The sequence below is a fragment of the Aspergillus sclerotioniger genome (assembly GCF_003184525.1).
Source record: "Aspergillus sclerotioniger CBS 115572 chromosome Unknown BO94scaffold_37, whole genome shotgun sequence".
NCBI classification, from domain to species: domain Eukaryota; kingdom Fungi; phylum Ascomycota; class Eurotiomycetes; order Eurotiales; family Aspergillaceae; genus Aspergillus; species Aspergillus sclerotioniger.
The window spans coordinates 281901-309092 of NW_020291027.1; the positions used below are offsets into that span (position 1 = coordinate 281901).

Sequence of the window (27192 nt, forward strand, 5' to 3'; positions counted from 1 at the left end):
CATAGGAACACTGCAAGCTATCGCCAGCAACACACCGAACCAGTGTAGATGCAATGCACAGAAACGTGGGAACAGAAAGCAACATGACTAAGTAGTAAGGTACTAAACTCTCTCGCAAGACATAAACAAAGGTCGTGGCTAGCCTGCAAGTCCCGCCCCGGTTGGACGCTGGTATCAACTGCAACGTCGTCGGAGAGGAGAAACCGTCAAAGCTCTCCGGGTATTGAAAAATGCAAGAAAAAAAAAAGAAACAAACAAACAGACACAAAGAGGACGATACATGGAAGAAGAGCGATGATAGAAATGAAGTCATAGTCAGGTCAATAGACACTCCTGCGAACCAACAACCTATCTCGCTAGATTCAAGAACCTCCACCTCCGTTATGGGTCGTAGCAACAGAATTGTACAAGAGAATGTCGGAAGTCCCCTCTATTTCCACGGGAATAATATGAGCGACCGATCTTTTTGGTTTTCGCCGAAATCATGGACGAGAAGATTAGAGAGGAATGTTCATTTCAAATCACATGACGGGCATGTCGTGACTAGGTGTCAAAAAGAAGTGAGAAGAAATCTTTCCAGAAGAACGGAATCATTTTTCATTATCATTGCGACAGAATCTATGATGCTTCCTCACCGTCCTTCGACGGGGTCTTGGAGGGTCGGCGCTCGACCGCGGGTTGCGACTTGGTCAACAGAGGGGAGGTGGGGTTCGATGGAGGAGAGGTGGCCATGTTGTCACGGTCTTCCAAGCTTGCCAGAGCACTGCATACGAGTTAGTACGATTCCACCCGAAGGGTCGGTCCTTGGAATCAACTCACCTGAATGCGTTCATCGAGGACGCGGCCTCCTTGTCTTCCTTCTTGCCGGTGGGAGTGCCAGTCCGGCTGCTAGCAGCACTGTCATCGCTGCCACGAACCAAGTTGCCGCCAGGGCCAAGGTTCTTCCGTCCGCTGTTGCTGCGGGAGCCCAGCATGCTGGACGGTCCGAAAGACATCGGCTGGTTGGTGTTACGGGTCGTCCGTAGACGACGGAGATCGTCACTTCCAACCTTGCTGGATGCGAAGTCTTGCGGGGGGGCCTGGTTTCCATAGCCGCTGTAGCTGCGAGCATCACCACGACCCATGGTGGGGCGGCTACCACGGTTGGCCTGCTGGCGAGCACGCTCCGCATCGGCTTCCTGTTGAGCACGAGCAGCCTGAAAAAGAAGGGAGGTCAATAAGGATACGTGAATACAAATTCAGAAGTTCCGGCTACATACCTCTTCACGAATCTGTTGGATCGTCTTGGGACCCTTGTCGGAGTCCTTGGACTGCCAGCGAGCAGTACGCAGGTCGATGATATCCTAAAACGAGTCAGCAATAGCTTCGCGGATCTGTGCGCAACGGGGGAAGCGAATCGTACCATAAGCATGAACCTCAGACGACTAGGCAGGCCAGGGGTCTGGACCATCAGGCCGATCCGCTGGAAGTAAGCGTCCATCATGGCGTGTCCCCTCTCGGAGGCGTCGAGGCTGGCACCGATGGTACGCAGAAGGCTGGTCAAACTTTCAACCTCGGCCTCATCGGGCATACCCTCGTAGTCGACAAGCTTCTTGACACACTCGTGCATAATACGCTCCGTCAGCATGCCCAACTTGTACAGCTCACCAATGAACTTGACAAGACCAAGACCACGACGCTTGGCAGCGGCGGCCTTGTAGTACTCGTCAGACATCATAGCAGCCTCCTCGGTCTCACCCTCCGGCTTAGGAGGAAGGTTGACCTTCCAACCGCGCTCGAACTCTTCCTGGCAACGGTTAAGAAGGTATTTGCGGAACAAGCTACCACCAGCGACAACGTTGCCGTTCTTATCATGGATGTTCTCATCCTTGATCTCAGCGCTCATACTCTCAAGCATGCGCTTACAGAACTTGGCATAGATGGAAGCCCAGTGGGCCTCGTCAGTGGCCTTCTCGAAGGTGAGCTGGATGACCTGGCGCAGAGTACGTCCATCAGACTCGTCCTTGGACTGAGAAACGATCTCCAGGAGCTGACCGGCGATACGATCGAAGTTCTCAGGGGTCATCTTGTTCAAAGCAGCCTTGACCTTACGCTGCACCATATCCGGGGGCATGTGAGCAGCACCGGCGGGAGTAGGGCCAGCAGCAGCAGCAGCAGCAGATTGAGCAGCCTGACCAACACTGCGAGGCTTCCAACCAGTGCTAGACACTTGGATAGGCTTGATGTCAAGTCCAGCAGTAAGAGGCATGGACTTGGCCATCTCCTCCTCCTTCTTGGCTTGATGCTTATCACGCTTGCTGCCGGTGCGCGTGCCGGCGCGGTTGGAGCCAACACGCGGAGATGAGGGCATACCGGGATGCATAGCGCTAGCAGAGTTGGTGCGGTTGATACCATGAGCACCCATACCCATACCGGGACGTCCGAACGCGCCAAACGGATTGCCGCCCATGGAGGAAGTCCTGGTGGAGGCGGCGTTCGACATAGCGAAGCGCTCGGCGGAAGTGGTACCGGGGGGCAGGCTGTTGCGGTTGGCGGGCTGGCCGAAGCTACCCATCTGGAAGCCCTGAGTGACACCACCGGATCGCGAAGAGTTCCGGCCACCCATCATTGGCGTCCGGGCCGACTGAGGACGGGAAGAGTCGCTGTCACCCACGGTCTCACGCACACGGGCATCCCAGTCGGGGGAAGGCCTCTCCTTGAACACCTCCTGGAACTGCAGCAAGAACTCCTTGTTGTAGTGGAACTTGCGGTCGGCGGGCGCGTTGGCGTTCAGAGCAGGATTAGGAGAGACAATGGACGAAGGGTAAGCAACCTTGCTGAGGTCCTCGACAAACCGAGCGGACTGAAGAGCCTTCATAGCCGCGCTGGGCTGAGGAGGCTCAACGGCCTTGGTGGTCTCCAACTTGAGGGCAGCCGGCTTGTCGCGCTTTGTAGCGCTGGCAGGCTTAGCAGGGGGGCCCATGGACAGATCGGAAGCGGGCGTGGCCGTGCCGCTGTCTCCAGGAGTGCTGACCTCGGTGGCAGGAAATCCTCCCTTCTTGAGAGATTGGAAGAGCTCCTTGCTCTTCGAGTCGTCCTCGACGACACCACCTTGGCGCTTCTTCTCGCGGGCTTCTTCCAATGCCTCTGCCTCACGCTCGGCAGCCTTCATGTTGGCCTCGTAGGCTTCAAGCTCCTCCTTCTCCTTGCGCTCCTTCTCTTCCTTCTCAGCCTTCTTCTTGGCATAGTAAGCTTCCTCCGCAGCACGCTCCTTGGCCTCGAGCTCGGCCATCTCGCGTTCAATGGCATCGTAGTCAATGTCGTCATCATCAGCAGGAGCAGGGGCAGCTGCGGGCTTGGAAGGCTCCTCGGCCTTGGCGTCGGTCGCCTTGTCCTTCAAGCTCAACTCCTCGAGGGCCTTGCGCGCCGCCTCTTCCTCGGCGGCCTTCTTCTGTGCGGCCTCCTCTTCCTCCTTCTTCTTCTCAGCCGCCTCCTCTTCGGCCTTCTTGCGCGCCGCCTCTTCTTCTTCCTCCTTCTTGCGGTTAGCGGCCGCTTGCTCCTCCTCGGCCTTGCGACGCTGCTCCGCCTCATCTTGCTCGATCTTCTGGCGCACCGCATCTCTCAGCTCCTTCTTCTTCTCCTCATCCGTCTTAGTGGACTTGGAGTCCGTGCGAGTGTGATCGGCGCTGCTGCCGGTGCGAGGGGGAGGAGTCGAGGTCGGGGTAGCGATCTTGACGGGAGAAGGAGTGACACGGGCGGGAGAGGCTGGGGCCTTCTCAAACGTCTTCACAGCGCCACTGCCGGGATCCTTGATGACGATAGCGCTCTTCTTGGTCGGAAGAACGAAGGGTGTCTTCTGAGGGGCTGGGCTGTTCGATGAACGGCTGGCATTGTGGGCATGAGCGGGACCGGGAGGACCAGCAGGGGGCTGGCCTTGACCCAAGCTAGACCCAGGCCGGTCGTTCGAAACCTGCGATGGGCTACGAGACAAGGCCGTCCCCTGCGCGGGGGGCTGCACCGAGTACTGGTTCGGCATGTACGGGCCCTGAGGGTTGTACGGAATGCCAGGGCGATTCGACGGGGACGGGGGCATGTACTGGTTGACTCCCATGTTATAGTTGGGGTAGTAAGCGTAGGCGGGGTCGAAGCCGGGATAGGCCTGATTGTTTTTCATCAAAGTTAGATAGCGTTCGAAATGCCCACTTTCTGGTGCCAGATTTGGGGGAGGGAGAGAGATTTGGGAAGAAAGAGCAAGAGAAGAACGGGGTGCAGGCAGTGACCGGGGGTTTCCTCTTTTTCGATTCAAGGGACCACGCCGGGGCTTTTGGAAGGGGTGGGATCTCACAGGCTGGGGCATGGGTTGGCCATAGTAGGGTTGAGGCGGCATCTGCGCATGGGCCATGGGGACCTGGTTCATTTGGGGGGTCGTGGGGTGTGCGTTGGCCAGCGCCGGACTGCGACTCGCCTGGTGCGGAGAGTTGGGGAAGGGTGCCAACGGGCGTCCCTGGTTAGGGCCGTGAAATTGAGGCGCCATGTTGGGACCGCCACGGGGTTGGCTGGGCGTCGAACGGAAGCTGGGACCCGGGGAGTAGGGCATCTGTCCCTGATAGCTCGACTGCGAATATCCACGTCCACGGCCGCCCTGATGGGGATAACCGCCGCGGCCAGCGGGACCGCTGCCCATATGGTTGGTCATATCACTGTGGGTTGACTGTGAGGATTCGCGGCGCAGATGGGTCGACTGAGCGCCAGGACCAAGGGGTGCCTGAGGAGCCGGCCGCATCTGCTGCTAGCGCATAATCATCAGTAACGAAATTTCACGGGGGCGGGAACGCGGTGGAATGCCAAGACAAAGTGATGGGGCCCCCAAAACATCCCTCATTCTCAGCCTAGGAATTCATCCCATCTCCTTATTTTGCCCATCGCTGACATATTGTGCAAGGGTGGCTGATCGAACAAAAGAGAGGGGGGGAAGACAAGGGAAAGAGATATGCACGTACGTTATCACCCTCGCCAAAGCTACCAAAGTTCGGCACGTTGCCCTGAGTCTGATACGACGACGGCGGTGGCCGGCCACCGCTCGAAGCGGGCTGAGGAATGGGAGAAGGAGACGTCTGTGGCGAGGTCACACGAGGGTTCATGGGCGGAGTGACACCAAGACCGGACTGAGGCTGGCTAGCCAAGACAGCGGGATTGCCCATATTAGGAGAAGACTGCTGGTTGGCAAAGCCGAACTGCAGGCTGTTCGGACGACCAGTCTGGCCACCGTTGGGGATGTAGCCCGAGGTGCCAGCGGATGTGATGGTCACGGACGGCTTTCTGGTGTGGTCGCCCTGAGAGGCCGGGGCCGGGGCGCCATTGACGATGGTGACGCCGGTGGTTTGGGATTGCTGCATGGGTTTGCCGCTCACAGGAGATGCTGTAGTCGACTTCCCATGTTGCGACGGGCCGCCCACGGTGACGGGAGCGGCGGTCGAGTCCGTCGCGGACTTCTTGGTGGCGTTGGCGTAGGAGCGAGGGGCCGTCGTCGACGTAGACGAGGGCGTGGGAACCGGTGCCTGGGTCGAAGATTTCCCAGCAGCGGAGTGTGTGGAGGAAGCGGCCTGGGTCGAGGTGCTTTGTCCTTGAGGTTGAAGGCCTGACTTGGGAGGGATCGAGCTCATTAGACAGGTGATACGCGGAGAAGATTCAAGCGCTGGTAGGTTTGACTTGGGGGGATAGAAGAGAGGACGAAGTAGTCAGGAAGTCTGTTTAGATAGAAGATGCTGTTAGGAGTTGTGAAATTTTGGAGGGGGGGGGTAAAGGTGATGTCAAGGGCGTGTTACCGCAGTCTGAGGTACACGCTCTAGAACCGCACATCCAAAGATTCCCACACGAAACGGGAAAGGAAATCGGAAGAGGGGGGATTGTCGTCAAGATAGACGAGCTGGGAGGAAGGGGGGGGAGGAAAAAAGGGAAGACCACAGGACAAGAAAGATATCACGTCGTGGTCAACGACGATGGGTCTGGGGTAGAAAAAGAGGAAAGGGGAGAAAAGGAAAAGAGGGGGGAGAAAGCGAGAAGTTGGAGGGAAAAGATTTCGGTTCCCTATTTTTTCCTTTTGGTGTTTGGCCGGCAAAAGTTGGTGGTGGTGGTGGTGCTCTTTTTTTTTTTTTACCATTCTGATTTTTTTAATTACCGTTTGGGTTTAGGCGTAAGTACACCCGCCAGACCAAACGGGTAAGCAACCGCCCAGTGCAAGTGCACGGAACAACACCCAACCAGCAATGGAAGCGGTGGCTGGACCACGTCAATAATTCCAGGTTGACCAGTGAAAGGATCAGAATAATTAGATGACGGTGAATCACCCCATTGTGTTGAGTCAGACTGACTGCGCCTTCTGATTCACTATTGTTCTCCGACGGACTGGCACAGTAGACTACCTCTCGACCGTCGACACACGGAATCTCCGCCCATCGGGTCAAGGCGGCGAAGGGCCATTTGAGCCAAGGATGTCACTAGGCCAAGGCTGGTATTATTGGTAACCCTCTTACATCTTACATGCTTCTTACCACTTTCCACGTACCATGACGCCCAGGCTCGGCCTGGCGGTTTCTACCTGGACTAGGTAGAACATCGTAAGTATCTAGTAGTAGTATTGCTCGTGGCGACTCGGTCAAACGCCGACCAAGCCATAAGAGGGTGATTAAAACAAGCTGGAGCACGCACGGCGGTTACTGCTGCTTATCCCCGATGCCTTACTCCGGGTCATCATCCTCAGAGCGATTGCCATGACGCTGTATGCTATCATGGAATCTTAAATCGAGTTGACACCTCAGGCAGAATAGGTAGGTCTGCTGTTTGCCACACAAAGAAGGAGCTTACTGAGAATACCGTATGATACGGTCATAGGCATCATCCGCAGCACCACACCTTACTAGATCCTACGGGTCTTCCTCTACCGCCATCCTTCTCTGTGTTACTCGAGACGACTCTTCAGCTGATGGCATTACTATTATTCACTGGCTACTTTCACACAATCAAGGTTTGAGCCGAGCCAACAAGACAAGACGAATGTGGGCAAGGGAGAAAGGCATTCTGGGAGAGAAAATATAAAAAATAAAATAAAAGAAGAGAGAAAAAGCAGAGAGAGACAGAGAGCCCGATATATCACGAAGCGGAAACCGATCTCTCTTTCGCTGCCTCCCACGCCCGAGCACCCAACCATGCACCCGATCGCCCGGTCAACAATCACCCTCACCCACACCCACAACCCACGTTAATCCGATTCCCAGCATTCCAAGGAGATACCGACATGCATCCTCCCCCGAGCTCCCACCTACCACATAAACAGGCCAGTAGATCCCTATCGATAGCAGACACCGCAGGTTTATTTATAGCATTTCTTTCGGGTTTTGTGCGATCTCGCCTGGGTGGTGTGTGCTCGCATGCCTGACATCGGCCGGCCGACTAACTAGATATTAGTTTTTCCTTCCTTGATTGGGCCGACGCTATTGATCGGTCTGCAGTTCAGCATGGGCTTCCCGAGCAAAGTACTCCGTAAACACAGACAGCCACAGCTTAGGTATTATTACTTACAGTTGCAAATTCTCCCTGCGTTGATTGATGCTGGCTAGGCCCTCCATTCCTCAGTCCTTATCGTTCTTCTCCCGGTCAATTTTCTCCCCTTCCCCAGAAGCTTCCCGCCATGCTTGATACCCGCCAGCCGATAGAACCAGCCCCCGAATAGTGTTATACACCGTAGACACTCCATAACCATTCATTGCCGCACTCTGCAAATATGCTCGCAGACTTCCGGCAGCCGGATTGCCCCCGTAGGTTTGCGTCCATGCCGCAATGGAGCCTATTAAGTAGTGGATTAGCACATGTGGTATAGATATTTCACGGAACAGCTGAACATACGGGCATGAGGCCCCAACGGTCCATACCCCACCACCCGTAAGATCCCCACCGGGTAGAAGAACGTCACGACGCTAAACGCACACTGGACAGGATGTTTCCCGACGTAGTCTTTCGTGGCATTCCCCGCCTGAGATGCAAGTCGGACGATTTGCGGCTTGTGGGCATCCACGAGGCGGGCGGTTCGGTTGGTGAGTTGACTCAGATTCAGGCGCACCGAGTCGGGGGCGAGATGCGCAGTCAGTTGCTGCAGTCGCTCGGCTGCCTGGATGTATGCAGACCCCATGAAACCGGCCATTGCCGCAGAGGTTAGTGCTAGGAGGTGCACGAGGACATAAAGGAGCGCAGCAAGTCGCATTCTGGCGACGGCGGCGTCAAAGGTGCTACGATGATTGCCCTGCGGGTCGTGGAGGGGGAGGGTATTAGTATCCCAGTGGGAGACAAGGCGATTGTGCTTGTAGGCTTTGCGGCGGCCTATGCGGTTATTATGATGCGCTGGCACCGACAAGGGAGACATGCAGAGGGGCTGCGGCAAGGCGCATTCACTTCCCATACTTCCAGCGCCAGAACACCACAGGCATAGCGCTTCTACATATAGGGTGGCTAGGGTGTAGCTGGGTTCACTCTCAAGGAATCCTTTCCTATCATGCTACTTTTTGATCGATGAACAGGAACACTAGTCTCATACAAGAGAACTACCTGCTTAGTCTATTCAATGAGCCCGGTTCCGCGCGCCCTCATGTCCATTGTCTACGCCCGAGGCACCGGCGTCCTCCCCACTTCCAAACCAACCGGAGGCCCAGTTGCCGCTGCTCGTCCGACGGTGCGCATCTGACGAGCGATCTTGGGTGTCCTCATGTTCCACATGAGTAAATGAGTTCTCGCTGCGGTTCTTCCGCAGCGGTGGACCGTACGCCAGGTCATCCCTCTCTGTGCCCGCGTTGTGCAGATCGCGTTCCTCCTTGGCCAGGGCGCTGCGTAGCACTTCCAGTATGTCCTGTTGGCTTGAGATAAACTTCGCCCTATCCGCACGGGGCAAGGACGCAATCTCCCGGGGCAGCAGCGTTCCGCTGGCAGACAACTCCTCGCCGCGTGCTTCAGGACTCTGGCCAGAAGACGCAACGGACGCCACCACAGACCCGATGGCAGAAAGCCAATCGTTGCTCGCGGCCGGGGCAGTGCTGCCGGTAGCAGTAGGCATATTGAGTCGCGAAAGGAGTGACTGCGCAAGGGCAGCCGGGCCGGTCGGTGGCGGGGGAGGAGGTGCCGGACGTTGCGCCGGCAAGCCCAGAATGTTCTCCCGGATATAATCCAGGGCTTGGTAGAAGTACTGGAGACCTAGAGCCTTAGCCCGCTCGTGGGTCTTGCCGATAAATTCCTCAATCTCACGCTCATGATGTTCCAGGAACGGATCAACGTATTCTTGGTATAAACCCCGGGCTCCCTGCGTCTGGGGGAGGACAAGATAGGAGAAGAAAAAGAGGCGAATCCAGCTATAGAACGGGAACCTATGATAGCTTATTAGCAACAGACGCTATGGGGCCAGGCATTGTCTTGTGGTCGTACCATCCCAGGATAAAGATCGTCCACGACTCAGCCATGAGCACGGCGGACAGAACGACCCAATACATGAGCCATGGCGCCAGTTGGGAAGGGTCCCCTGATCGGAGGGCTTTGTATGAGGCAAAGATAGGAAGCAGAATCGTAATGATCGAACTAGGTTCATGGGACTGTTAGCATATCGAGCAGGATACTGCAGGGTAAATTGATGGGCCAAGCTTTCCGGGGGCGCCCGGGTGCGGTGGAGGAAGATAGCCGGAAGTACTCACGACAGAAGATCCGCGATTACACCGAACATGGCGGGCAATTGTACAACGTCCGGGTCGGTCGCCGCGCTGGGGAGGAGAGTATAAAAGGAGGTGGGGGTGGTGATATCAGTAAGCTGAGCAGCTGCTGGACTGCGGGGCAGAAGCTTCACGCGACCAGCGGACCAGCACAAAGAGGAGCGGCCAGCCGCAATGGAGGTTAAATACTGGGAGCTTTTGTGCGGATTGGCCTGAAAAGTCAATGAACTAACTGCAGGGGGTTTTTAAGGAGAAGAGAAAAAAAATCCAAAACGAAAAGTGAGTGAGTGAGAAGGCCCAAGACGGAGCGTGGCTGCCTTGAGGAACTGGGGCGGCCAAGACGATCCATCGAGCCCTACTGGGCATAGTACTACCTACCCAAGTAGGCAAGTATCAGAGGGGATGCCTTAACTCGGCCGCATCGCTCAGGCAGACGGTACCCGCTAAGGGCAGCCTGCCCACCTTGCCGCTTTCGGAAATGCCGCGGTAGTCTGTAATGACGTCATGGTTGGGACGGCATGCCGGTCAAAGAATGAATGGGCTCAGGCCCATTCATGCATTCAAAGAGCTTTGGACATTATTCGTCCTTATACTGTTTGAATATATAACCCAACCAATTATTGGTTACCGAGAGAATCAAAGTATCTGCATAGCTAGACCCATTCCGGCTCAATCTTACACAGATCTGTCCAGTCAGTATCTGAATGTATTTCAAACCGTACAGATTCAGTGACATGGGCTGATATTAGGTTCTTACGTTTCTTCAGCCAAACACAAACTGGTCCTTATTTGTTATGGACCTTGGCTTGGGAACTCTTGAGTGGAAGCCCTATCGAAGTCATTAACTTAGAAGTCGAAAATGCACTAGGTTTTCTACGCAAGTCCATGAGCAGCATTCCTAGCAGATCAAGATATCTCAGGAGAAAACAGATGTGGGGATTTGACTGGGACTTCCAATCCAAACCACTGTGGTTATAGTCAAGACATCTGAACTCGCACGTCGTTTCTTTACCTCCTCATATTAGCTACTCCTGAATCAAACAAGGTTGCTTTCAATGATATAAAAGCATTGTTTCCTAGTACTTTCCATATCTGTATCATTCCCACGGTAGTTTATTTTCTCTACTGAGGCTCCTTTTTGAGTCGTGTACAACATATATGTCATTCAAGATACTCAAACCCAGCTGCGAGCAGCTCTCTCATGCCTACGGCTCGGTTCAGCCTATCTGGCGCTCAAGGTAGGTGTATAGAAACATGAGAAAGGAAGAAGTGACTTGAATACATCTCTCGTGCTTATTATATTATTCACCTCCATTTACGGTGGAATAACTTCGGTCCAGGAGACTTTTCAATCTCTTGAATCTGAGATCATTCTGTATAGAAGCCTTTCAAAAACCAGTGGTGGTTCAATTAACATACTAAATCCTAGCAGGCTGTTTCGTCCAAATATAGTTATATAGTGGTGTCGTTACGTAAACCATCTCATGAAGCCCCTATAAATCCCTAGTATATAGAGTTACGAGCCACACATTAGAATATCTCTATAAAAATCTTCAAAGTATGTCATGTAGAACTACATGTGTGGCCTCAAGGCAAAGTTGAGGCATTATTGAAGCCTCAGGCACATATGAGGCCTCCAGCAAGGTGCCAAGGCGGTGGAGATTCTACTAGATATAAACCTGAGCCTTGCCTAAAGAGGCAGGCGGAGTATCAGGCTGGGGTGGCATGAGCGCGGAACTCCCTTGACTATGCTATCCACATAACATGGTGAGATTGAGGAAACGAGGCACTTGATAAATGAAGGACAAAGTATTATCATGCATCTTCGGGTCTGAGCCCAGCAATCGATGATCTGCAGCGGTCATCATGCGGTGTGTTCCGTATCTATCATAGCATTGATAAGGCGGTGGAGCCAAATTGCCGGCCAGGGTGTTGTCTGATGACCTCAGTGCCCAACAGTCGCCTTGTTTTCTGGACTCGCCAGAACATCCTTGTCCTACTATTCTGGCTGGACTGCTGACTGCTTATGACTCCACGGTCGCTGATTATCATCCGATCTGAACTTTCCCAAAGCCACTCCTGATTGTTCACAATTATTCGAAGCCTGAAGGTGTCCGACTGTCTCACGAGACCACCGTTCCCCTCACCAGTAACGGCAGCTTGACATTAAGCTCGAGGATATTACGATCCCAGAACCTCCTCTATTTTGCACTCCCAATCATAATAAGCATAACGATGTGTATCGCTTTATTATCGACAGCCCACCCGTCCTATTCCTTGATCATCATCGACAACAGGGATGTACGCGACAATGCCTTTCAGGCCACATACTCCAAGCTGTCTCGAACTAATAGCGTATAGGAATACCTCCGTCGACCGACATCTCCTGCGGACTGGTGGCCTGTGCCGGCGTCTAATATTATAGGTGGCCGAGATCTAGCGCGAGCACCACATGGAACATGGATGGGAGTGACCAAGGAAGGAAAGGTGGCGGTCTTGACCAACTATCGCGAGAACACATCTGAACAGGCTATTGGGGCGAAGAGTCGGGGAGCTATTGTGTGTAGCTGGCTTGACGCGCCTTCGGATCCGAAGCAGTCAACCCGGGATTTTGTGCAGGGCATGGTTGCGAGTCCCGACGCCAGAAATGTTGGGGGGTTCAGTCTACTGTGTGGATACCTTAATGAGCCCCTGGCAATCGTCTCCAACCGCTCGTCCACCATGGACCAGATTGCGTGGGTGGCTACGGATCAAGGCCAGACGTTGGGTCTCAGCAATACAGTCTTCGATGATCGGTCGTGGCCTAAGATCCTTCACGGAGAGAGGTTAATGAATGAAGCCATCGCTGCACACGTGAAGACTGGGGAGGACGAAGATGCTCTCATTGCCAGATTTCTTGATATGCTGAGCACCAACACGCTTCCAAAACTCTCCGAAGATGCCACTGCGGAGGATTACCTCCCACATTTCAGGAAGAGTATCTTCATTCCCGTGCTTGGTGCTCGGGAGAAGCCCGTCAAGCCGGCAGACACGGTAGTTCCAGTTTGCGTCGATAGCCAGACGACCAATGGCACAGCTGCTGAACAGCACCACGGAATGGACCTGTCATTCCTGCATGGTGCGTATGGAACTCAAAAACAGACGGTACTTCTGGTAAGTGATAACGGACGTGTGCGATACTTCGAGCGCACCCTTTATGACGGGGATGCAAACGCAATCCCGATCGGCCAGGGGGATCGATCACTCGAGTTCCAAGTCAGTCAAGGCCGAGAGTGATCCGGCGCGATCTCATGAGTCTCCGCGGGCATGTCTTGGTGTGCCCCATACATAGCAATCCAAATCTCCGCTCACAGTCTCTGGCTTGCCTCTAGTGACTGTGGCTATGTAAATATAACGACGTCCAATATAGAAAAGTCTCAAAATAGTAAACCCAGCCTATAGCTCCGGAGAAGTGAATCGCGACCATTGGGGGGGGGGGGAGGGGGACTAGACGCCGTAGAAGTCGATAGAAGGCATCAATGCCAAATCCTTACCCGGCCGAAATTAACAAGTCATTCCATACGGATCTATTCCGGGTGGAATTCTCGGGGAAATACTTCTCAGGAGGCGATGGGCGTGGTGACTATTGATTGTAGCCGGCCTCGGGGTTAAGCACGTGCGCTCAGGAGTAGCTGTAACTCCTGCCTCCTCCTCCCTCCTCCCTTATCCCATCAAGCCATCAAGCCCCTCCGTACTTTCGCTTACTCCCCCAATTTCCACCCTCCTGCCATACCCCTGCATCAGCTAACAGCAGGCAGACGAGATCTCGCATTTTGCGGTAAGTACTATGCCAGATTGACAGGTCAATTTACTGAGCGACCGCTGATGTCCGCCGATGATGGTTCCAGTGGGTCGCCCATATCCGTGTCTCACCGTTGGATAAAGACGGGCCGGTCAGAAATTGCCTCTTGAAGAACCACTTTGACCGGGAGGGCAGAAAATGATCAATCAAGCTGCACGCCGATATGAATTAAAATAACGGTCTCTTGCCTCCCGGCCTATCGACCTGTTCCGTGCTCCGACCGACCCGGAAAAATTTAATTAATCGTCGGACGCTCCACCAACGAACAGGATGCTTAGGATGCTAACTCGTTTCATCTTAATCAGATCGCCTGCACGTTGCATGGTATGGCCCCACGTCGGCAGGCAGGCAATTTGGCCGGGAGAAATGAAGGACGACTCCCTCGGGGCCAGTGCACCCCCTCCGATATGGTTGTCATGATGTGGGCGTCTGTGTTTCCAGTCGGCGGCTAAGCCTTTTGCTGTAACAGCGGTCTACTCGTTATCCCCACTGAAGTTGCAAGCACTCCACGAAGGCGTTCGGGGTTATGCTGTGGTGGTTATCGATTCCGCATTACGATTGTGCGAAGAAAAAACCCCCCCATTCACCATCGCTCAACCGTTGCACTCGAGGATTTGGATCGTGGCGTAATCCAGATATTAAGGGTCGCTAAGGGACCGCCACTAGCTTCCGCGCCGGTACGGTGCCCTGATTTCGGAGGATCGGGCAAGATGTTCTCGACTCCCAGGAGTCCACCCTAGTGGATGGAACCCCCTGGGGAGCCACAAGGCAACTGTCTCAGAGAAAGCCCCCGAGGCGTCTGCTGAGATTAAGCTGTGGGACCGACGAAATGATAGTCACCTACGGGATGGTTGCTTCTGCCCGAGCGATCGATTATAAGTATGGGGTGTCCGAACCGTTCGTTGCTCCTGCTTGGCACATCAGATTCGAGACTGGCTCTTGACATTCATTACTTGTCTTCTATCGTTTGCTTTCACTCTCTCCTTCCCACCTTTAGTCATTCATTCCTTTGATCGACCAGTTCGACGTCCATTCTTTCAAAATGAGAATCAGCAACTTGATCGTTGCGGCCTCTGCCGCCAGCATGGTGCACGCTCTCCCCAAGCGCGAGATGAAGAAGCGGGACTCTGGCTTCAAGTGTACGTGATGTGATGGCTGTCGTGAACTCGACGTTCGTTGCTAACAGAACTTAGGGGTCGGTGTCAGCGAATCTGGTGCTGAGTTCGGCTCTGCCCTCCCCGGCACCCTGGGAACTGACTACACCTGGCCCGATACCTCCAAGATCGAGGTCCTGCGCAACAAGGGCATGAACATCTTCCGTATCCCCTTCCTCATGGAGCGTCTGACCCCCGACGGTATCACCGGTTCTTTTGCTTCGACTTACCTGTCGGACCTGAAGTCGGTATGTTGTTGTCCATGCTGGTGATCTCGTGAATATTCGCAAAGCTTATCAACGCAGACTGTCGAATACGTTACCAACAGCGGAGCCTACGCTGTCCTCGACCCCCACAACTACGGAAGATTGTAAGTGCAGCTAGCCTGACAGGTATGCATGGATAGCATGACTAACAGTCTGCAGCGATGGAAGCATCATCACCTCCACCTCCGACTTCAAGACCTGGTGGACTAACGTTGCCACCGAGTTCGCCTCCAACGACAAGGTCATCTTCGACACCAGTGAGTTGACTGCCCTGCCCCGTTTCTGTGAATAGTATTCTAACAGAAACAGACAACGAGTACCACGACATGGAGCAGTCCCTGGTTCTGGACCTTAACCAGGCTGCCATCAACGGTATCCGTGCCGCTGGTGCCACCACTCAGTACATCTTCGTCGAGGGTAACGCCTACACCGGTGCCTGGGACTGGACTACCAACAACGATGACCTGTCCACTCTGACCGACAGCGAGGACAAGATCATCTACGAGATGCACCAGTACCTCGACTCCGACAGCTCCGGTACCTCGGAGACCTGTGTCAGCTCCACGATCGGCAAGGAGCGTCTTGAGAGCGCCACTGAGTGGCTGAAGACCAACAGCAAGAAGGGTGTCATCGGTGAATTCGCCGGTGGTGTCAACTCCGTCTGTGAGGAGGCTGTTGAGGGCATGCTTGAGTACATGTCCGAGAACTCCGACGTCTGGGTTGGTGCTTCCTGGTGGTCTGCCGGTCCCTGGTGGGGAACCTATATGTACAGTCTGGAGCCTACCTCCGGTCCCGCCTACTCGACCTACCTGCCCATCCTCGAGAAGTACTTCCCCAGCGGTGATGCTTCTTCCTCCAGCTCTGCCTCGGTCTCCGTCGCTGCTGCTACCTCCGCCGCCTCCGCCACCTCCGCTGCCACCTCGGCTGTTTCCACCACTGCCGCCGCTGCCATCACCACCCCCGAGGTTCAGGTCCACCAGGCCACCTCTTCCGCTCAGTCCAGCGCTTCCAGCGCCTCCAGCTCTACCAGCGCCCGCAAGTCCAAGTCCGTTGGCCCTTGCAAGCTGTCTAGCGCCACCTCTAGCGCCGTCTCCAGCGCTGCCGCTGCCACCACCCCTGTTGCCGTTCCTACCACCCCTGTTTCCGTCCCTAGCGTCGCTTCTACCACGGTTGTTGCTCCTACCACGGTTGTCGCTCCCACCACTGTTGCTGTTGCTGCTACCACTTCCGCTGCCGTTATCCCCAGCAAGGCCTCGACCTTCGTCTCCAGCGCTGTTGCTAGCAGCAGCGGTGTCGTCGGTGTCAGCGACCCCCAGGGTGCCCAGGCCACCAACTCTGCCGGTCAGGTGAAGCAGTACTACCAGTGCGGTGGTATCAACTGGACTGGTCCTACCGTCTGCGAGAGCCCCTACACGTGCGTTGTCCAGAACGACTACTACTACCAGTGTGTCTCTGAGTAAGGGGTTATAATGTTGTGTAACCGTGAACATGGGGGCGAATAGAGCGAAGCTGATTCACATTCACATTCATGTATATACTATATATTGATTTAAATCAAAAGCGACCCGAGGTCCATGTGCTTTTAAATGCTGCATGTCTGTAATTCTCTCCTGACCGCTCCACTCCACCCTCCCTCTACCACCCGGACCCACGCTCTTCAGGTGATAACAGAATCCCGGGCATGTGCTCCATAGCATCCGGCATTACGATAGCAATATACTCGGTGGATCCCCTTTCAGGGGCGATCGGCTGTGGGTACTGAAACATTGTGTGAGACATAAAGTCCGACGGCGATCAGCGGCACGGCTAGTTCATGACAGATGTGGTAGGTTAAAGGAACCGCAGGATTTTAATGAGAACATTGAAGTTTCAGAAGAGTTGGCTTGACTAATGAGGGAATTGACGCGCGTTGCTGGTGGACTCAATCTGTCTGTACGGGATGGCCATGATGTCTTCATGGGGTGATTGGATAATATACATCTCCAGCCATGACATGTTATTCCATCGTAGCCTTGCTGTCTCGTTGATAGAAGGATAATTGGGCAAGTAGTATGTTGTGACAGTCTTAATGGTATTGTTAGGCTGATTGATGCCTCAGGCAGCATAATGGCCACGGGGCGGCAGTTCGGGCGTTCGCTAACGGCCGCCTCTAATGATCTTTGGGCTTCTTCGTATTCCGAGTTCACCCATATGATCTTGAATTGGCCGTATTATCCCTCACTGCATCGAGCTCTTTGCTTGAAATGCGGTTATTCATTTTCTGATTGCCAGCTAAGCTCATGCCAAGCAGAATATGGATCGCCCAGGCCGCTATAATGTCGAACGGTCCTGCCTGCGCTGCCACCAGCGCAAGATCCGTTGCAATAAAGGCTCTCCCTGTGGGTCTTGCGTACGAGCAAATACTGCCTGTCAGTATCCAGGTCCAAATCGCGTCAAGCGTCGGGCCTCAAAGATCACACACGCTGATGTCATGGCCCGACTGGAATCTCTCGAGCGCTCAATCTCGGCTTTGTTGGGAGATCGATCGCATCATGTCAATCGCGAAGCAAATAGAACAAAGTCTCCTGCACCAGCTGCGGAAAGCCCGCCCAGTAATGCAGTGTCCCCGACGGATATAACGGACCAGTCTGCACACGACGGTCTCTTGGTCGATGATGGCCGGTATATCAACGAACAACTTTTGTCTCGGGTCCTAGAAAACGAAAAGGATCTTCAGTCTGCTACTAATACGCCTCGGAGCGATGAAATTGGCTTCAGACGGCCACCTGCTCTTAAAGCGGAAGGTCTCCTTATCAATCTTTTCGTGGAAGTAGGCGATCTTCAATCTCTGCATCCGGGTCAGTGGCAAGCGACACAGCTTTGGCAGGACTTTTTGAACCATATCGACCCGGTCATCAAGTTACTTCACGCTCCCTCGACGCAGCCGCGCATATTTGCGGCCATTAACCGGCCACAGGACGCGCCCTCGGACCTGCATGCCCTGCTTTTCGCCATCTACTTGGCTGCCGCAACGCGCATGCTCGCCGAAGATCCAACGAATGAGCAGAAAGCCTTGGAAGCTTGTCGATATCAGAAGGGACTGGAGCTTGCTCTCTATCACTCTAACTTTTTTGAGTCACCCACGCTGACATCTTTGCAAGCGATAAGTATTTACCAGGTAAGTACTCGCTGGCTTTGTTTGAATATGGGTACATAGCTCACATTTTGAAAATCTTTAGACGTGTCTGCGTTACTACAACAGCGGGCGCGCAGGATGGACGTTGCGAGGGCTGGTTATTCGGGCAGCACAGTCTATTGGGATCCACCGTGACGGGAAACATTTCAAACTGACGCCGCTGGAATGTGAGCTACGTCGACGACTGTGGTGGCACTTATGCAGCGCTGATAGCCGCGCGGTGGAGGACCATGGCGTCGGAGTCACTGGTGGAAGGGAATTCAGCGATACCGCTTTCCCTGCAAACATCGACGACCAGAATTTGTCTGCCACCGCGACGGTGCCACCGGAGTCCCAGGCGTGTTGGACAGAGATGACACTATCCCTGATCACGACGATCGCAAACCAAAAGCGGCTGGAGTTGCACTGCGCACTGACGAGTAATGTCCCCAAGAAGCGCCCTGCTGAAATAGTCCAGGACGTAAAGACCCACATTCACGATACATATATGCGACACGGCGACCCTAATATCCCGATCCAGCGGTACGGAATGCTGCTGGGAGAGATTCTAGTGCTTAAGATGGAGATGTACGTGCACCAAAAGACCCTCCAGACACAGAGCACGGCTGTGCCAGTCACGGAGCGTCGCGAGATGCAAGCAAGAACCCTAGATGTAGCCTGTCAGGCGCTGGAACAGACCAATGAGTTGTTCACTGATGAGCTTCTGCGTGGGTATCGCTGGCTCTCCTCCACGTATATGCCGTATTTCATCCTCACATACATGCTCTGGCATCTCTGCGTGTACCCGATGGGATTGCACGTTGAACGCGCATGGCGGGGAGTCAATCTAGTCTTCGAGATGACCAAGGATCCATCGTGGCCATCTCCAGGGCCCAAGTGGGCGATCATCACACGACTACGTGACAAGGCGTTGCATATTCGACGTACGCAGATGGCTGCGGAGCAGGCCACGCAGTCAGTCGAAACTCCAGCAATAGGTGCGGATCAAGGGGGGTCGGCAGTCGAATCATTCTTCGACTTTGTGAATTGGGATATGGGCATGATTGGGTTTCCAGATTGGACAGGGTTAACGCAGAGTGTCGATATAACGGGCTTTGAGCATTTGCTAGATAGTGAGTTGTGAAGCATTGGTGATTATCAAGGGACATCCAAGAAGACATAAAGCTAATAATATACAGGTACCCGACTACTAAGTAGTTAAGTCAACACTTTGCCTTCAACACCCAGCCCGTCTGGCGAACACGCGTCATCAGGACGAACACACTTCCTGCCAGCAAAAAGACTCCCGAATAGACCTTCATCCCGACATATGAGCCATTGTCGTGCTGCAGAATCGCGCCCGCGATCGGATTGGTCGTCAAGCCTCCAATCGACGCGAACAAGAACAGCACTCCAGTCCAGTAGCCAATCTCCCGGAGCGGAGCAATCTTTGCCACCAGGGCCGCCGACAGGGAGAAGTAAGCGCCAGAGGTGATGCCAAAGAGGATGCCAAAGACAATATTCCCAGCGTTGCTAGTCGCCGGGATCCAGAGTGCCAGGACCAGGATGCCCGTGATGGTACAGACCACGACAAAGATATTGTAAGGTCCGACTTTATCGGAAAAGGCCCCAGCCCCCATTCGACCAAACAGACTACTCCGTTAGCACGTTGCCACCAGAAAACTGACTTAGAAAAGAAAAACTTACCTCCCGGCATTCAACATCGCCAACAAATATTGCGCCAAGTCTGCACTCATCCCATCCGCCAAAGCCGACGTCTCCAAATAATCCACGGGAATAAACACCCCAAACGTCAACAACACAAACCCAGAGACCAGAAACATCATCCTCACATCACGATACGGCCGCAACAACGCCTCCTTATCCATCTGCTGCTTCGATGGCGGCGTCCTCGTCCGCACCGTAAGACACATCACCACCAACAGGCCCAGAATCAAAAAGGCCGCAATCCGCATCGCCCATCCATATCCAACCTGATCAATCAATCGACTAACCATAATGGGGAAGACAATGCCCCCTACACTAGACCCAGAAGCAACAATCCCATACGCCGCGCCGCGCTTCTGATCAAACCAGCTGGGGATGGAGCTCATAGATGGTTGAAAGATCGCACATAGACCCATAGCGCTGCAGACTCCTTGCGATAATAGGATTTGGTAATATTCCGTCGAGACGGAAGCCATCATGAGTCCGAAGACATGTAGGAAGGCACCCGCGATGATGACGATTCTGGCACCGAGCCTGTCACTTAGAGTTCCTACTATCGGACCCTGCAATCATCAGCACTGCCCTCAACCAACTAACCAAGAAAGAAAGAGAACATACCATAAAGAACATAAAAAAAACCTCCAACGACGGAATCCACGCAATCGTACTCGTCGAATACCCCTCCAAAAGAGTCGTCTCGTAATACGTTTGGAATATCCCGATGCCTGCATACCCTGTTAGAACCCTACACCACACATAGAGCCCCAAGGAATGAAAAAAAAAAGAAGGTATGAAAGGGAGGAATACTATTAATCCACCCAAAACTACAAAACAGCGAACACCAAGCCCCGACAACCACAGACCAGGCGGCGAGGCCCCCGTCAGGGGGTGGGCTAGCTGCCCATGGGGATGATGATTGAGGGGGGTTCTTTTCAACGTCTGGTGATGGGGGGTCGATTTTGTTGTCCTTATCGTTGTTGGGTGAGGAGTTGAGGGAGTGGTTGGATGTATGGATCCGGTCTTGGAGAGGGTAGAGGTCTTCTTCGGGGGGTGACATTTTTCTTTCTTTCTTTCTTTCTTCTTATCTTTCAGTCTCGTAGGAATATAAGAATATTGAAACTTGACCCGGAGGTTAAGAGACTATGTGTTGGAGAGAATACATAATCATATATATAGGGACTTTGGGTCTTTATATTATCTATCTAGATTGGTCGTGAGGATGGTAGGGTTTCTCGGCGCGGGAATTGGGAATGGCCGCTCCGCTCCGCTGTGCTCGGGCTCGGAATCAACTGGTGGCCGTGCTTAGGGATTTTGGGGGGTTATGGATATAAATAGGAAGATGTTTAGTGGGCATATGAGACTGAATCTTAATATCTGGTGAATAAGATGGGTTGGATAAACAGAATATACAGACCATAGTTAGTAGAGACTACTAGTTTTCTTATCCTTATCTATATGTACTCATCCTGAGTCTGGAATAGGTACTTTGAAGTAAAGTATTCATTTCTTTACGTATTTTTCTTGGCTATCGTGACTTATTTGAAGATGCTGTATAGCATTACCTGAATTAACCTTCAACTCCAACGCTTCACGTCTTCCTGATGATTGAAAACGCCGTGACGGTCTTTATTAGCATCGGATAACCAGTGGTTCGATAATCATTCTCTCGAGAGGTTGAGAATCGAGGGTGGAGTGCAAGTAGAGTCTTACTGTCGTGTTCCGAATGGGTCTGCATAGAATGCATACATATTGTTGGACACTGGTAGTATTATCCGGTGCAGTTCGTGAAGGAGACATCCGAGTATTGTCTGTCTATATGAGCAGATGAAGCATACAACCCGTGCTATAATATTGTTGACCAGACTCACCCACCATTCTGTGCAGTATACCTACCTCAGCACAGCTTCATCAGTCGGAGAATCTTCCTGACAATTACTATATCAGCATGGGTGTCACTTAGAGTATGCTATTTGACAGCGGAAGCGTGTATATATTCCCGGAATACCCAAATCTTCCAACCACCCACCTAGTATATCCATGACGTCTTTACATTCAAAGCGACGACCGGAAGTATTTGAATCAATATCAGGCGTTCTATTCAATAAGCACACCTGACCGGAGGAAACTTGCCTGAGCAATTCCTTCCCGTCATAGTATTCATTGGATGAGTGCCAACAGACCAATCACAATCCCGCCGAGAACCGGCACTTCCACCACCTCACCATCGTCATGTATGCCCGCAGAACCTCATGATCCTCTACCTCAACACCAACCACGTAGAAAATATATATAAAGCACCCACCATCCACCACAAGCCTCTCTCATCATCATACCATCCTCCATCTGAAGCAGCATATACCACCAACAAAAGATCCATTTATTTATCATATCCATGCTCCGCCACCCCCTTCTCCCCCGCCTCACCCCAACCCCAAGCACAACCAGAAAAATGACCACCTGGTCCCCAACCCAATACCTCAAATTCGCCTCTGAGCGCAACACCCCCGCGCAGGACCTCCTCACGCACATCCCCATACAATCCCCCACCCGCATCGTGGACTTAGGCTGCGGACCCGGAAACTCCACCGCGTTGCTCGCAGCCCGGTACAATACCCCCAGCACGACCAGCATCACAGGGATCGATTCCTCCCCTGACATGATCAACAAAGCAAACACCACTACCACGGCCGACAATATCTCTTTTGCGGTTGGGGCAGTGGAATCATACACCCCCGACGCACCAGTGGATTTATATTTCTCGAATGCGGTATTACAATGGCTTCCCAAGGGTGAACGTCTACAGGTTATTAAAAAGTTGGTCAAGGGTCAGAAAGCAGGCGGGGTGTTTGCGTTTCAAATGCCTGATACGTTGGGGGAGCCGTCGCATGTGATTATGAGGGAGGTTGCGGAACGGGGACCCTGGGCGGAGAAGTTACGGGGTGTGGGGAGGGAGGAGGTGGAGAGTTTGGAGGAGATTTATGATGTTTTGGTGGATGGGACGGACGGGGTAGAGGTTGATGTGAAGGTTTGGAGGACGGTGTATTATCATGCGCTGGACGGACATGGGGAGATTGTGGAGTGGGTGAGGGGGACCGGGTTGAGGCCGTATTTGGAGAGGTTGGGGGAGGAGGAGCAGAGGGGGTTTTTGGAGGTGTATGAGGGGGAGTTGAGGGAGAGGGGGTATGTGGTTAGGAGGGATGGGAGGGTGTTGTTGAGGTATCCGAGGGTTTTTGGGGTGGTGGTTAGGAAGTAGCATGGGGGAGGGGGAAGAGGGTAGGGAATGTGTGTTGTGATCAATCAATGTGATACAGAGTGGAGAGGAGTGGGTGTTGGGATTGGGTATGTGGTTTGTTAGGATGAGGTTGTGGATGTAATATTATGTTGAGTACGGAGTATGTAGATTGTGTATGTTAAGCTAGGGTTATGGAGTATGCGAGTTGAATCGTGTATGTGGTTTGCGCGAATAAATCTGACGTAGTAGAGGTATTTGAGCACCCTCTGCTTTAGCTTATTCCGAGAAAAACATGGTCATGAATATACTGCAAGTAAGTAAGCATAGCTTAGTAGCTTGTTATGCTATGGTATTGTGCGACGTTGGTTCCTGCAGGGATGCAGGGATGCAGGGATGCAGAATAGTGGATCATCAGAAATCAGCAAATACCGAGATATTTCTCCATCCTCTCTAGGGTTATGTACGTGGGTAAGAATTGAACAGGAGATAACAGTAACCTTATAGATTGCATCAATTGGCTGTTCTATCTACATAGTAACTAGTTACACATCAATAGTATAGAAACAACAAAATAAAACCACAGAATAACACCAACAAATCAATACTAAGTAAACAGCTACTAAAATACGCGCTTACATTCCCCCCTGTACTACCTTAATTTCACACACGCGGGGTCAACCCCTAGATCCAATCCAGGGCGCCCATACCATCCGACAATCTTCATTCAATCAAGGCGGAAAACGATTCCCACGGAGGATCCCGTTATTCTGCATTCCCCATTCCCATGCATCTGCATCCCCAGCATGCAGATACCTCGCTAATCCTACCTCCATCCATGTATCCATCCATCATACCCTTGCAAAATCAACTATAAAAACCACCATCCTCACCACCACATCCCTCATCATCCAACAACGACAGCAACATCTCGACAACAACAACACCATCACCAACCCCAACAAAACCACAATGCAATTCGCCAAGTTCCTCTCCCTGGCCATCGTGGCCATCGTTCCCGCTTTGGCTGCGACTGACGCCGCCCTCGAAAACACCGAGGCCTCGCTCTACCCGCTTGAGTTCTACCACGGTTCTCCTACTTGGAGTGATGGTGATGGAGCTTGTTATTCTTCGTGCGTTTATCTCAATATCATTCATACTTCATGATTAATACTGACTGATTGTATTAGTTCCTCGGGTGTCATCCACTCCGTTAAGCTTGCTCATGGCTTGACTTGCAACCTTTACTTGTAAGTTACCTACCCACTATCTTACACATACATCTTCTGGGAGGGAACAAAACTAATGATTGATACAGCGAACGCGACTGCAAGGGCGACCCCTTCCCTCTCAAGGGTGACACTCCCTCTGTTCTTCACGAGCATGGAACCCCTGCTTTGAGTGCTCGGTGCTGGAGGTAAACCTCTGGAATGATTGGTGGAGTAAAGGCTGGTGTTCCAGGCTTGAAATAATCTTTGCAAAGCTGTGAAAAGTTCGGTGGCGGGCTGGTTCGGTAGAACTGGTCGGTGGTAGACTAATTATTATTAGATAATGAGAACTTGCGGATTGCATTGTATAATTGTGTTGTGTGGTTGTAGTTGTAGTTGTAGGTGTAGAAGTGGGGTTGTATACCTAGTGGGGCTATTTGTGTCGTACATAGTGGCTTGTGTATATCTTCTGATTGCACATGGTATTATGATGGAGTTACCATCGTTTGCATTGGAAAAGAGTGGTTTGGACAGCGACCATTTCGATTGATATATATACCAATGAGGGCTTCTACAGTCCTGTATGGTCAAAGCAAATGTTGGCTGATGAAAAGTCTCACATTGCAGGTACCTGTGAAGTGTATGGGCCGCTGCATAAACAGCATAACCTCCGAGCCAACAAGGATAACTGCCTGCATAATATATAGTAACCGTTTGGGGGGAATTTTCGCTATATTGGAGTATTCAAAAAGGACTCGAAAATAGGATGAAGATAATAGCTGCACGAGTGCACTACTCAACAATACAGAGTATAGAGTAGGAAGACAATAATAGTTGGACAGATGACTGCAGGGGTTCATGTCCTGTTTTTCCTCGTGGATCTACGCATCCATCCTGCGAATAAGGCCATACATCTAAGCGGTCAAGTAAACAAAAACCACCGCTGGATGACAGCCTTATCTCACGTCATCCTGTCTCAGAATCCAGCGATTCACCGATAAATCAGGCCATGCTGCCACTGCTCAAATTATTTGCACATCTTCAATCAAACACAATCCCACTTCTCGTCTCACAGCTATCTGAACCATGACAGGTATGTCATCCATTCGATACCATGAACACAGTATAACAGCTATAGACCAAACTCCTATTGTCATCGATAATGGGTAATCGCCTGCCACCACTCCTAAGTGCGACATTTAACCATCTTCACAGTTCATTTACCTGCAAAGCTGGTTTTGCTGGGGAAACCGCCCCTCGGACTGTCTACCGTATGTCGCCCACCATCAGCCAACACATCATTAAGTAACAAAACAGGATCGGTCGTGGGCGTTCCCCGGCCTGGATCAAGGTACAATATCACCAGCATCACCAACTACAACCCCTCTAACCCAAACCAAGCCATCTACTCCGTGACAAAGGCCAAAAAGAGTGGTACCTCGGCGACGAAGTCATTTCCGAGCTCCAATACCTGAAAGAAGACGGTGTACGATGGGAACTGCGTTACAAACAAGTCCAAAAGATCTGGCACGATATCATCACCAACAAGCTCCACATCCTCATCGACTCCGAGCGTCCAATCCTCCTCACCGAGTCCTTCTTATATTACTACCCCAAGAAAGAAGACACCGCAGAATGGATCTTCGAAAGCCTCAACCCCCCATCTCTCTGCCTCTACCCATCCCCCATCCTGTCCTTGCACGCTACTTGCCGCACCACCGGCCTAGTCATCCAAGCCGGCCACCGCAAAACCGACGTCGTAGCCATCCAGGATGGCCTTCCAATCAAATGGCGTCAAACCCACACCGCGGGCGATGAATTGACCCATTTTCTAATCTACAAGCTACGTGAACGTGGCTACGAGCTCTACACCGGCGTTGGATACGAACACACCCGTCGCATCAAGGAGACCTTCTGCTACGTTCCCGACTGGGATGAAGTATACACCAAATTCCACGAATCTCCCCAGGCCTTTCAACGCACTTACACCCTCCCCGACGGACAAACCATCACTGTTGACGAAGAGCTCTTCCACACCGGTATGGCCTTTCTTGATCCCTGCACCTTCGGCACCAAATATCCTTCAGTCGATTCAATCGTGTACAATACCATCATGAACGACGATAAGGATCTTCAGGCTGTCCTCACCAGAAACATCGTACTGGTAAGTCACCACCACCATAGACCTAGAACCCAAGACAGGATCTAATAATCCAGGCCGGCGGCTCCGCCAACCTCCCCGGTATCGCCGAGATATTAAAAGGAGAATTGGATAATTACTACGGATTTCGCTCAGAGCCAATTCTAGCCGAGATCCATACACCGTCGAACCCGCACCTGTTAGCATGGACTGGGGGATCGATGATGGCAGAGCATTCGTCGTTAAAGGAACGGTGGATTTCGAGGCAGGAATTTGAGGAATTCGGACACTCGATTGTCAAGCGGAAGGGTGTATATCAGCATCCCTAAATGTAAATACGCTTGTAGCAGACCGAAAAACATAATCCCATTCACGCAGGTCCAATTATGATGATTGTTGTTTCTTGTGAGTCTCGGCAGATGGATTCCTGATAAGATCGTCAGCTATATCATCAGATGAGAGAGAGAGCACAGTACATACCTAGATTAATGCCAGTCAGCACATTAATACTAATACCCCCCAATAACCATGATTGTAGACGTGAGCTGATTGCCAGATTTGGTCAACTGCAGCGGATGGTATACGTGCGCGGCTATCGGTTAGTGGTTAGATGATCCCGATCCTTTATTGATTTAACTTTGAGGATGTTTGTAAATTCAAGACTCACACAGTAGACTGTAGCGATATGACAGTCATTAAAGAATGATTATGATTATGAGGGGAGAGATACCATACAAAAAACGGATGCAA

At 52.4% G+C, this 27192-nt stretch overlaps 10 protein-coding genes across 10 annotated transcripts; 6 read left to right on the plus strand and 4 right to left on the minus strand.

Annotated features, from left to right (window-relative positions):
• Window positions 1-465: 465 nt before the first annotated feature.
• Window positions 466-5733, minus strand: BO94DRAFT_265767 (putative eukaryotic translation initiation factor subunit eIF-4F). The gene is made up of 5 exons (XM_025606519.1): window positions 4980-5733; window positions 1403-4768; window positions 1260-1343; window positions 820-1196; window positions 466-763 (listed from the first exon to the last, which is right to left on the minus strand). The coding sequence occupies exons 1-5, from the start codon at window positions 5640-5642 to the stop codon at window positions 619-621; spliced, it is 4635 nt and encodes a 1544-aa protein (XP_025462882.1). The 5' UTR covers window positions 5643-5733; the 3' UTR covers window positions 466-618.
• A 1717-nt stretch (window positions 5734-7450) lies between these two features.
• On the minus strand, window positions 7451-8258 carry BO94DRAFT_539671 (uncharacterized protein). The gene is made up of 3 exons (XM_025612750.1): window positions 7882-8258; window positions 7558-7822; window positions 7451-7469 (listed from the first exon to the last, which is right to left on the minus strand). The coding sequence occupies exons 1-2, from the start codon at window positions 8234-8236 to the stop codon at window positions 7608-7610; spliced, it is 570 nt and encodes a 189-aa protein (XP_025462883.1). The 5' UTR covers window positions 8237-8258; the 3' UTR covers window positions 7451-7469; window positions 7558-7607.
• A 222-nt stretch (window positions 8259-8480) lies between these two features.
• Window positions 8481-10206, minus strand: BO94DRAFT_539672 (HVA22/TB2/DP1 family protein). The gene is made up of 3 exons (XM_025612751.1): window positions 9708-10206; window positions 9445-9594; window positions 8481-9386 (listed from the first exon to the last, which is right to left on the minus strand). Exons 1-3 carry the CDS (start codon window positions 9734-9736, stop codon window positions 8591-8593), a joined length of 975 nt encoding a protein of 324 aa, XP_025462884.1. The 5' UTR covers window positions 9737-10206; the 3' UTR covers window positions 8481-8590.
• Window positions 10207-11514: 1308 nt separating this feature from the next.
• Window positions 11515-12998, plus strand: BO94DRAFT_628195 (NRDE family protein; the record flags this gene model as incomplete). The annotated part of the gene is made up of 2 exons (XM_025617464.1): window positions 11515-12023; window positions 12084-12998. The coding sequence occupies exons 1-2, from the start codon at window positions 11958-11960 to the stop codon at window positions 12996-12998; spliced, it is 981 nt and encodes a 326-aa protein (XP_025462885.1). The 5' UTR covers window positions 11515-11957.
• Window positions 12999-14605: 1607 nt separating this feature from the next.
• Window positions 14606-16443, plus strand: egl3 (putative extracellular endoglucanase/cellulase; the record flags this gene model as incomplete). The annotated part of the gene is made up of 5 exons (XM_025613495.1): window positions 14606-14702; window positions 14757-14965; window positions 15023-15087; window positions 15143-15240; window positions 15287-16443. The coding sequence occupies 5 exons, from the start codon at window positions 14606-14608 to the stop codon at window positions 16441-16443; spliced, it is 1626 nt and encodes a 541-aa protein (XP_025462886.1).
• An 833-nt stretch (window positions 16444-17276) lies between these two features.
• On the plus strand, window positions 17277-19281 carry BO94DRAFT_476768 (Zn(II)2Cys6 transcription factor; the record flags this gene model as incomplete). The annotated part of the gene is made up of 2 exons (XM_025608613.1): window positions 17277-18140; window positions 18202-19281. 2 exons carry the CDS (start codon window positions 17277-17279, stop codon window positions 19279-19281), a joined length of 1944 nt encoding a protein of 647 aa, XP_025462887.1.
• A 37-nt stretch (window positions 19282-19318) lies between these two features.
• Window positions 19319-20988, minus strand: BO94DRAFT_526510 (MCT family MFS transporter). Its single transcript, XM_025610351.1, has 4 exons — window positions 20673-20988; window positions 20484-20590; window positions 19845-20428; window positions 19319-19790 (listed from the first exon to the last, which is right to left on the minus strand). Exons 1-4 carry the CDS (start codon window positions 20920-20922, stop codon window positions 19361-19363), a joined length of 1371 nt encoding a protein of 456 aa, XP_025462888.1. The 5' UTR covers window positions 20923-20988; the 3' UTR covers window positions 19319-19360.
• A 1326-nt stretch (window positions 20989-22314) lies between these two features.
• BO94DRAFT_550506 (S-adenosyl-L-methionine-dependent methyltransferase) lies at window positions 22315-23653 on the plus strand (the record flags this gene model as incomplete). Its single annotated transcript, XM_025613496.1, has 6 exons — window positions 22315-23045; window positions 23177-23204; window positions 23266-23311; window positions 23373-23410; window positions 23473-23557; window positions 23640-23653. The coding sequence occupies 6 exons, from the start codon at window positions 22315-22317 to the stop codon at window positions 23651-23653; spliced, it is 942 nt and encodes a 313-aa protein (XP_025462889.1).
• Window positions 23654-24066: 413 nt separating this feature from the next.
• Window positions 24067-24515, plus strand: BO94DRAFT_590101 (uncharacterized protein; the record flags this gene model as incomplete). Its single annotated transcript, XM_025615992.1, has 3 exons — window positions 24067-24227; window positions 24285-24344; window positions 24413-24515. 3 exons carry the CDS (start codon window positions 24067-24069, stop codon window positions 24513-24515), a joined length of 324 nt encoding a protein of 107 aa, XP_025462890.1.
• An 873-nt stretch (window positions 24516-25388) lies between these two features.
• BO94DRAFT_608985 (actin-like ATPase domain-containing protein) lies at window positions 25389-26771 on the plus strand (the record flags this gene model as incomplete). The annotated part of the gene is made up of 3 exons (XM_025616566.1): window positions 25389-25468; window positions 25704-26466; window positions 26520-26771. The coding sequence occupies 3 exons, from the start codon at window positions 25389-25391 to the stop codon at window positions 26769-26771; spliced, it is 1095 nt and encodes a 364-aa protein (XP_025462891.1).
• Window positions 26772-27192: the final 421 nt, after the last annotated feature.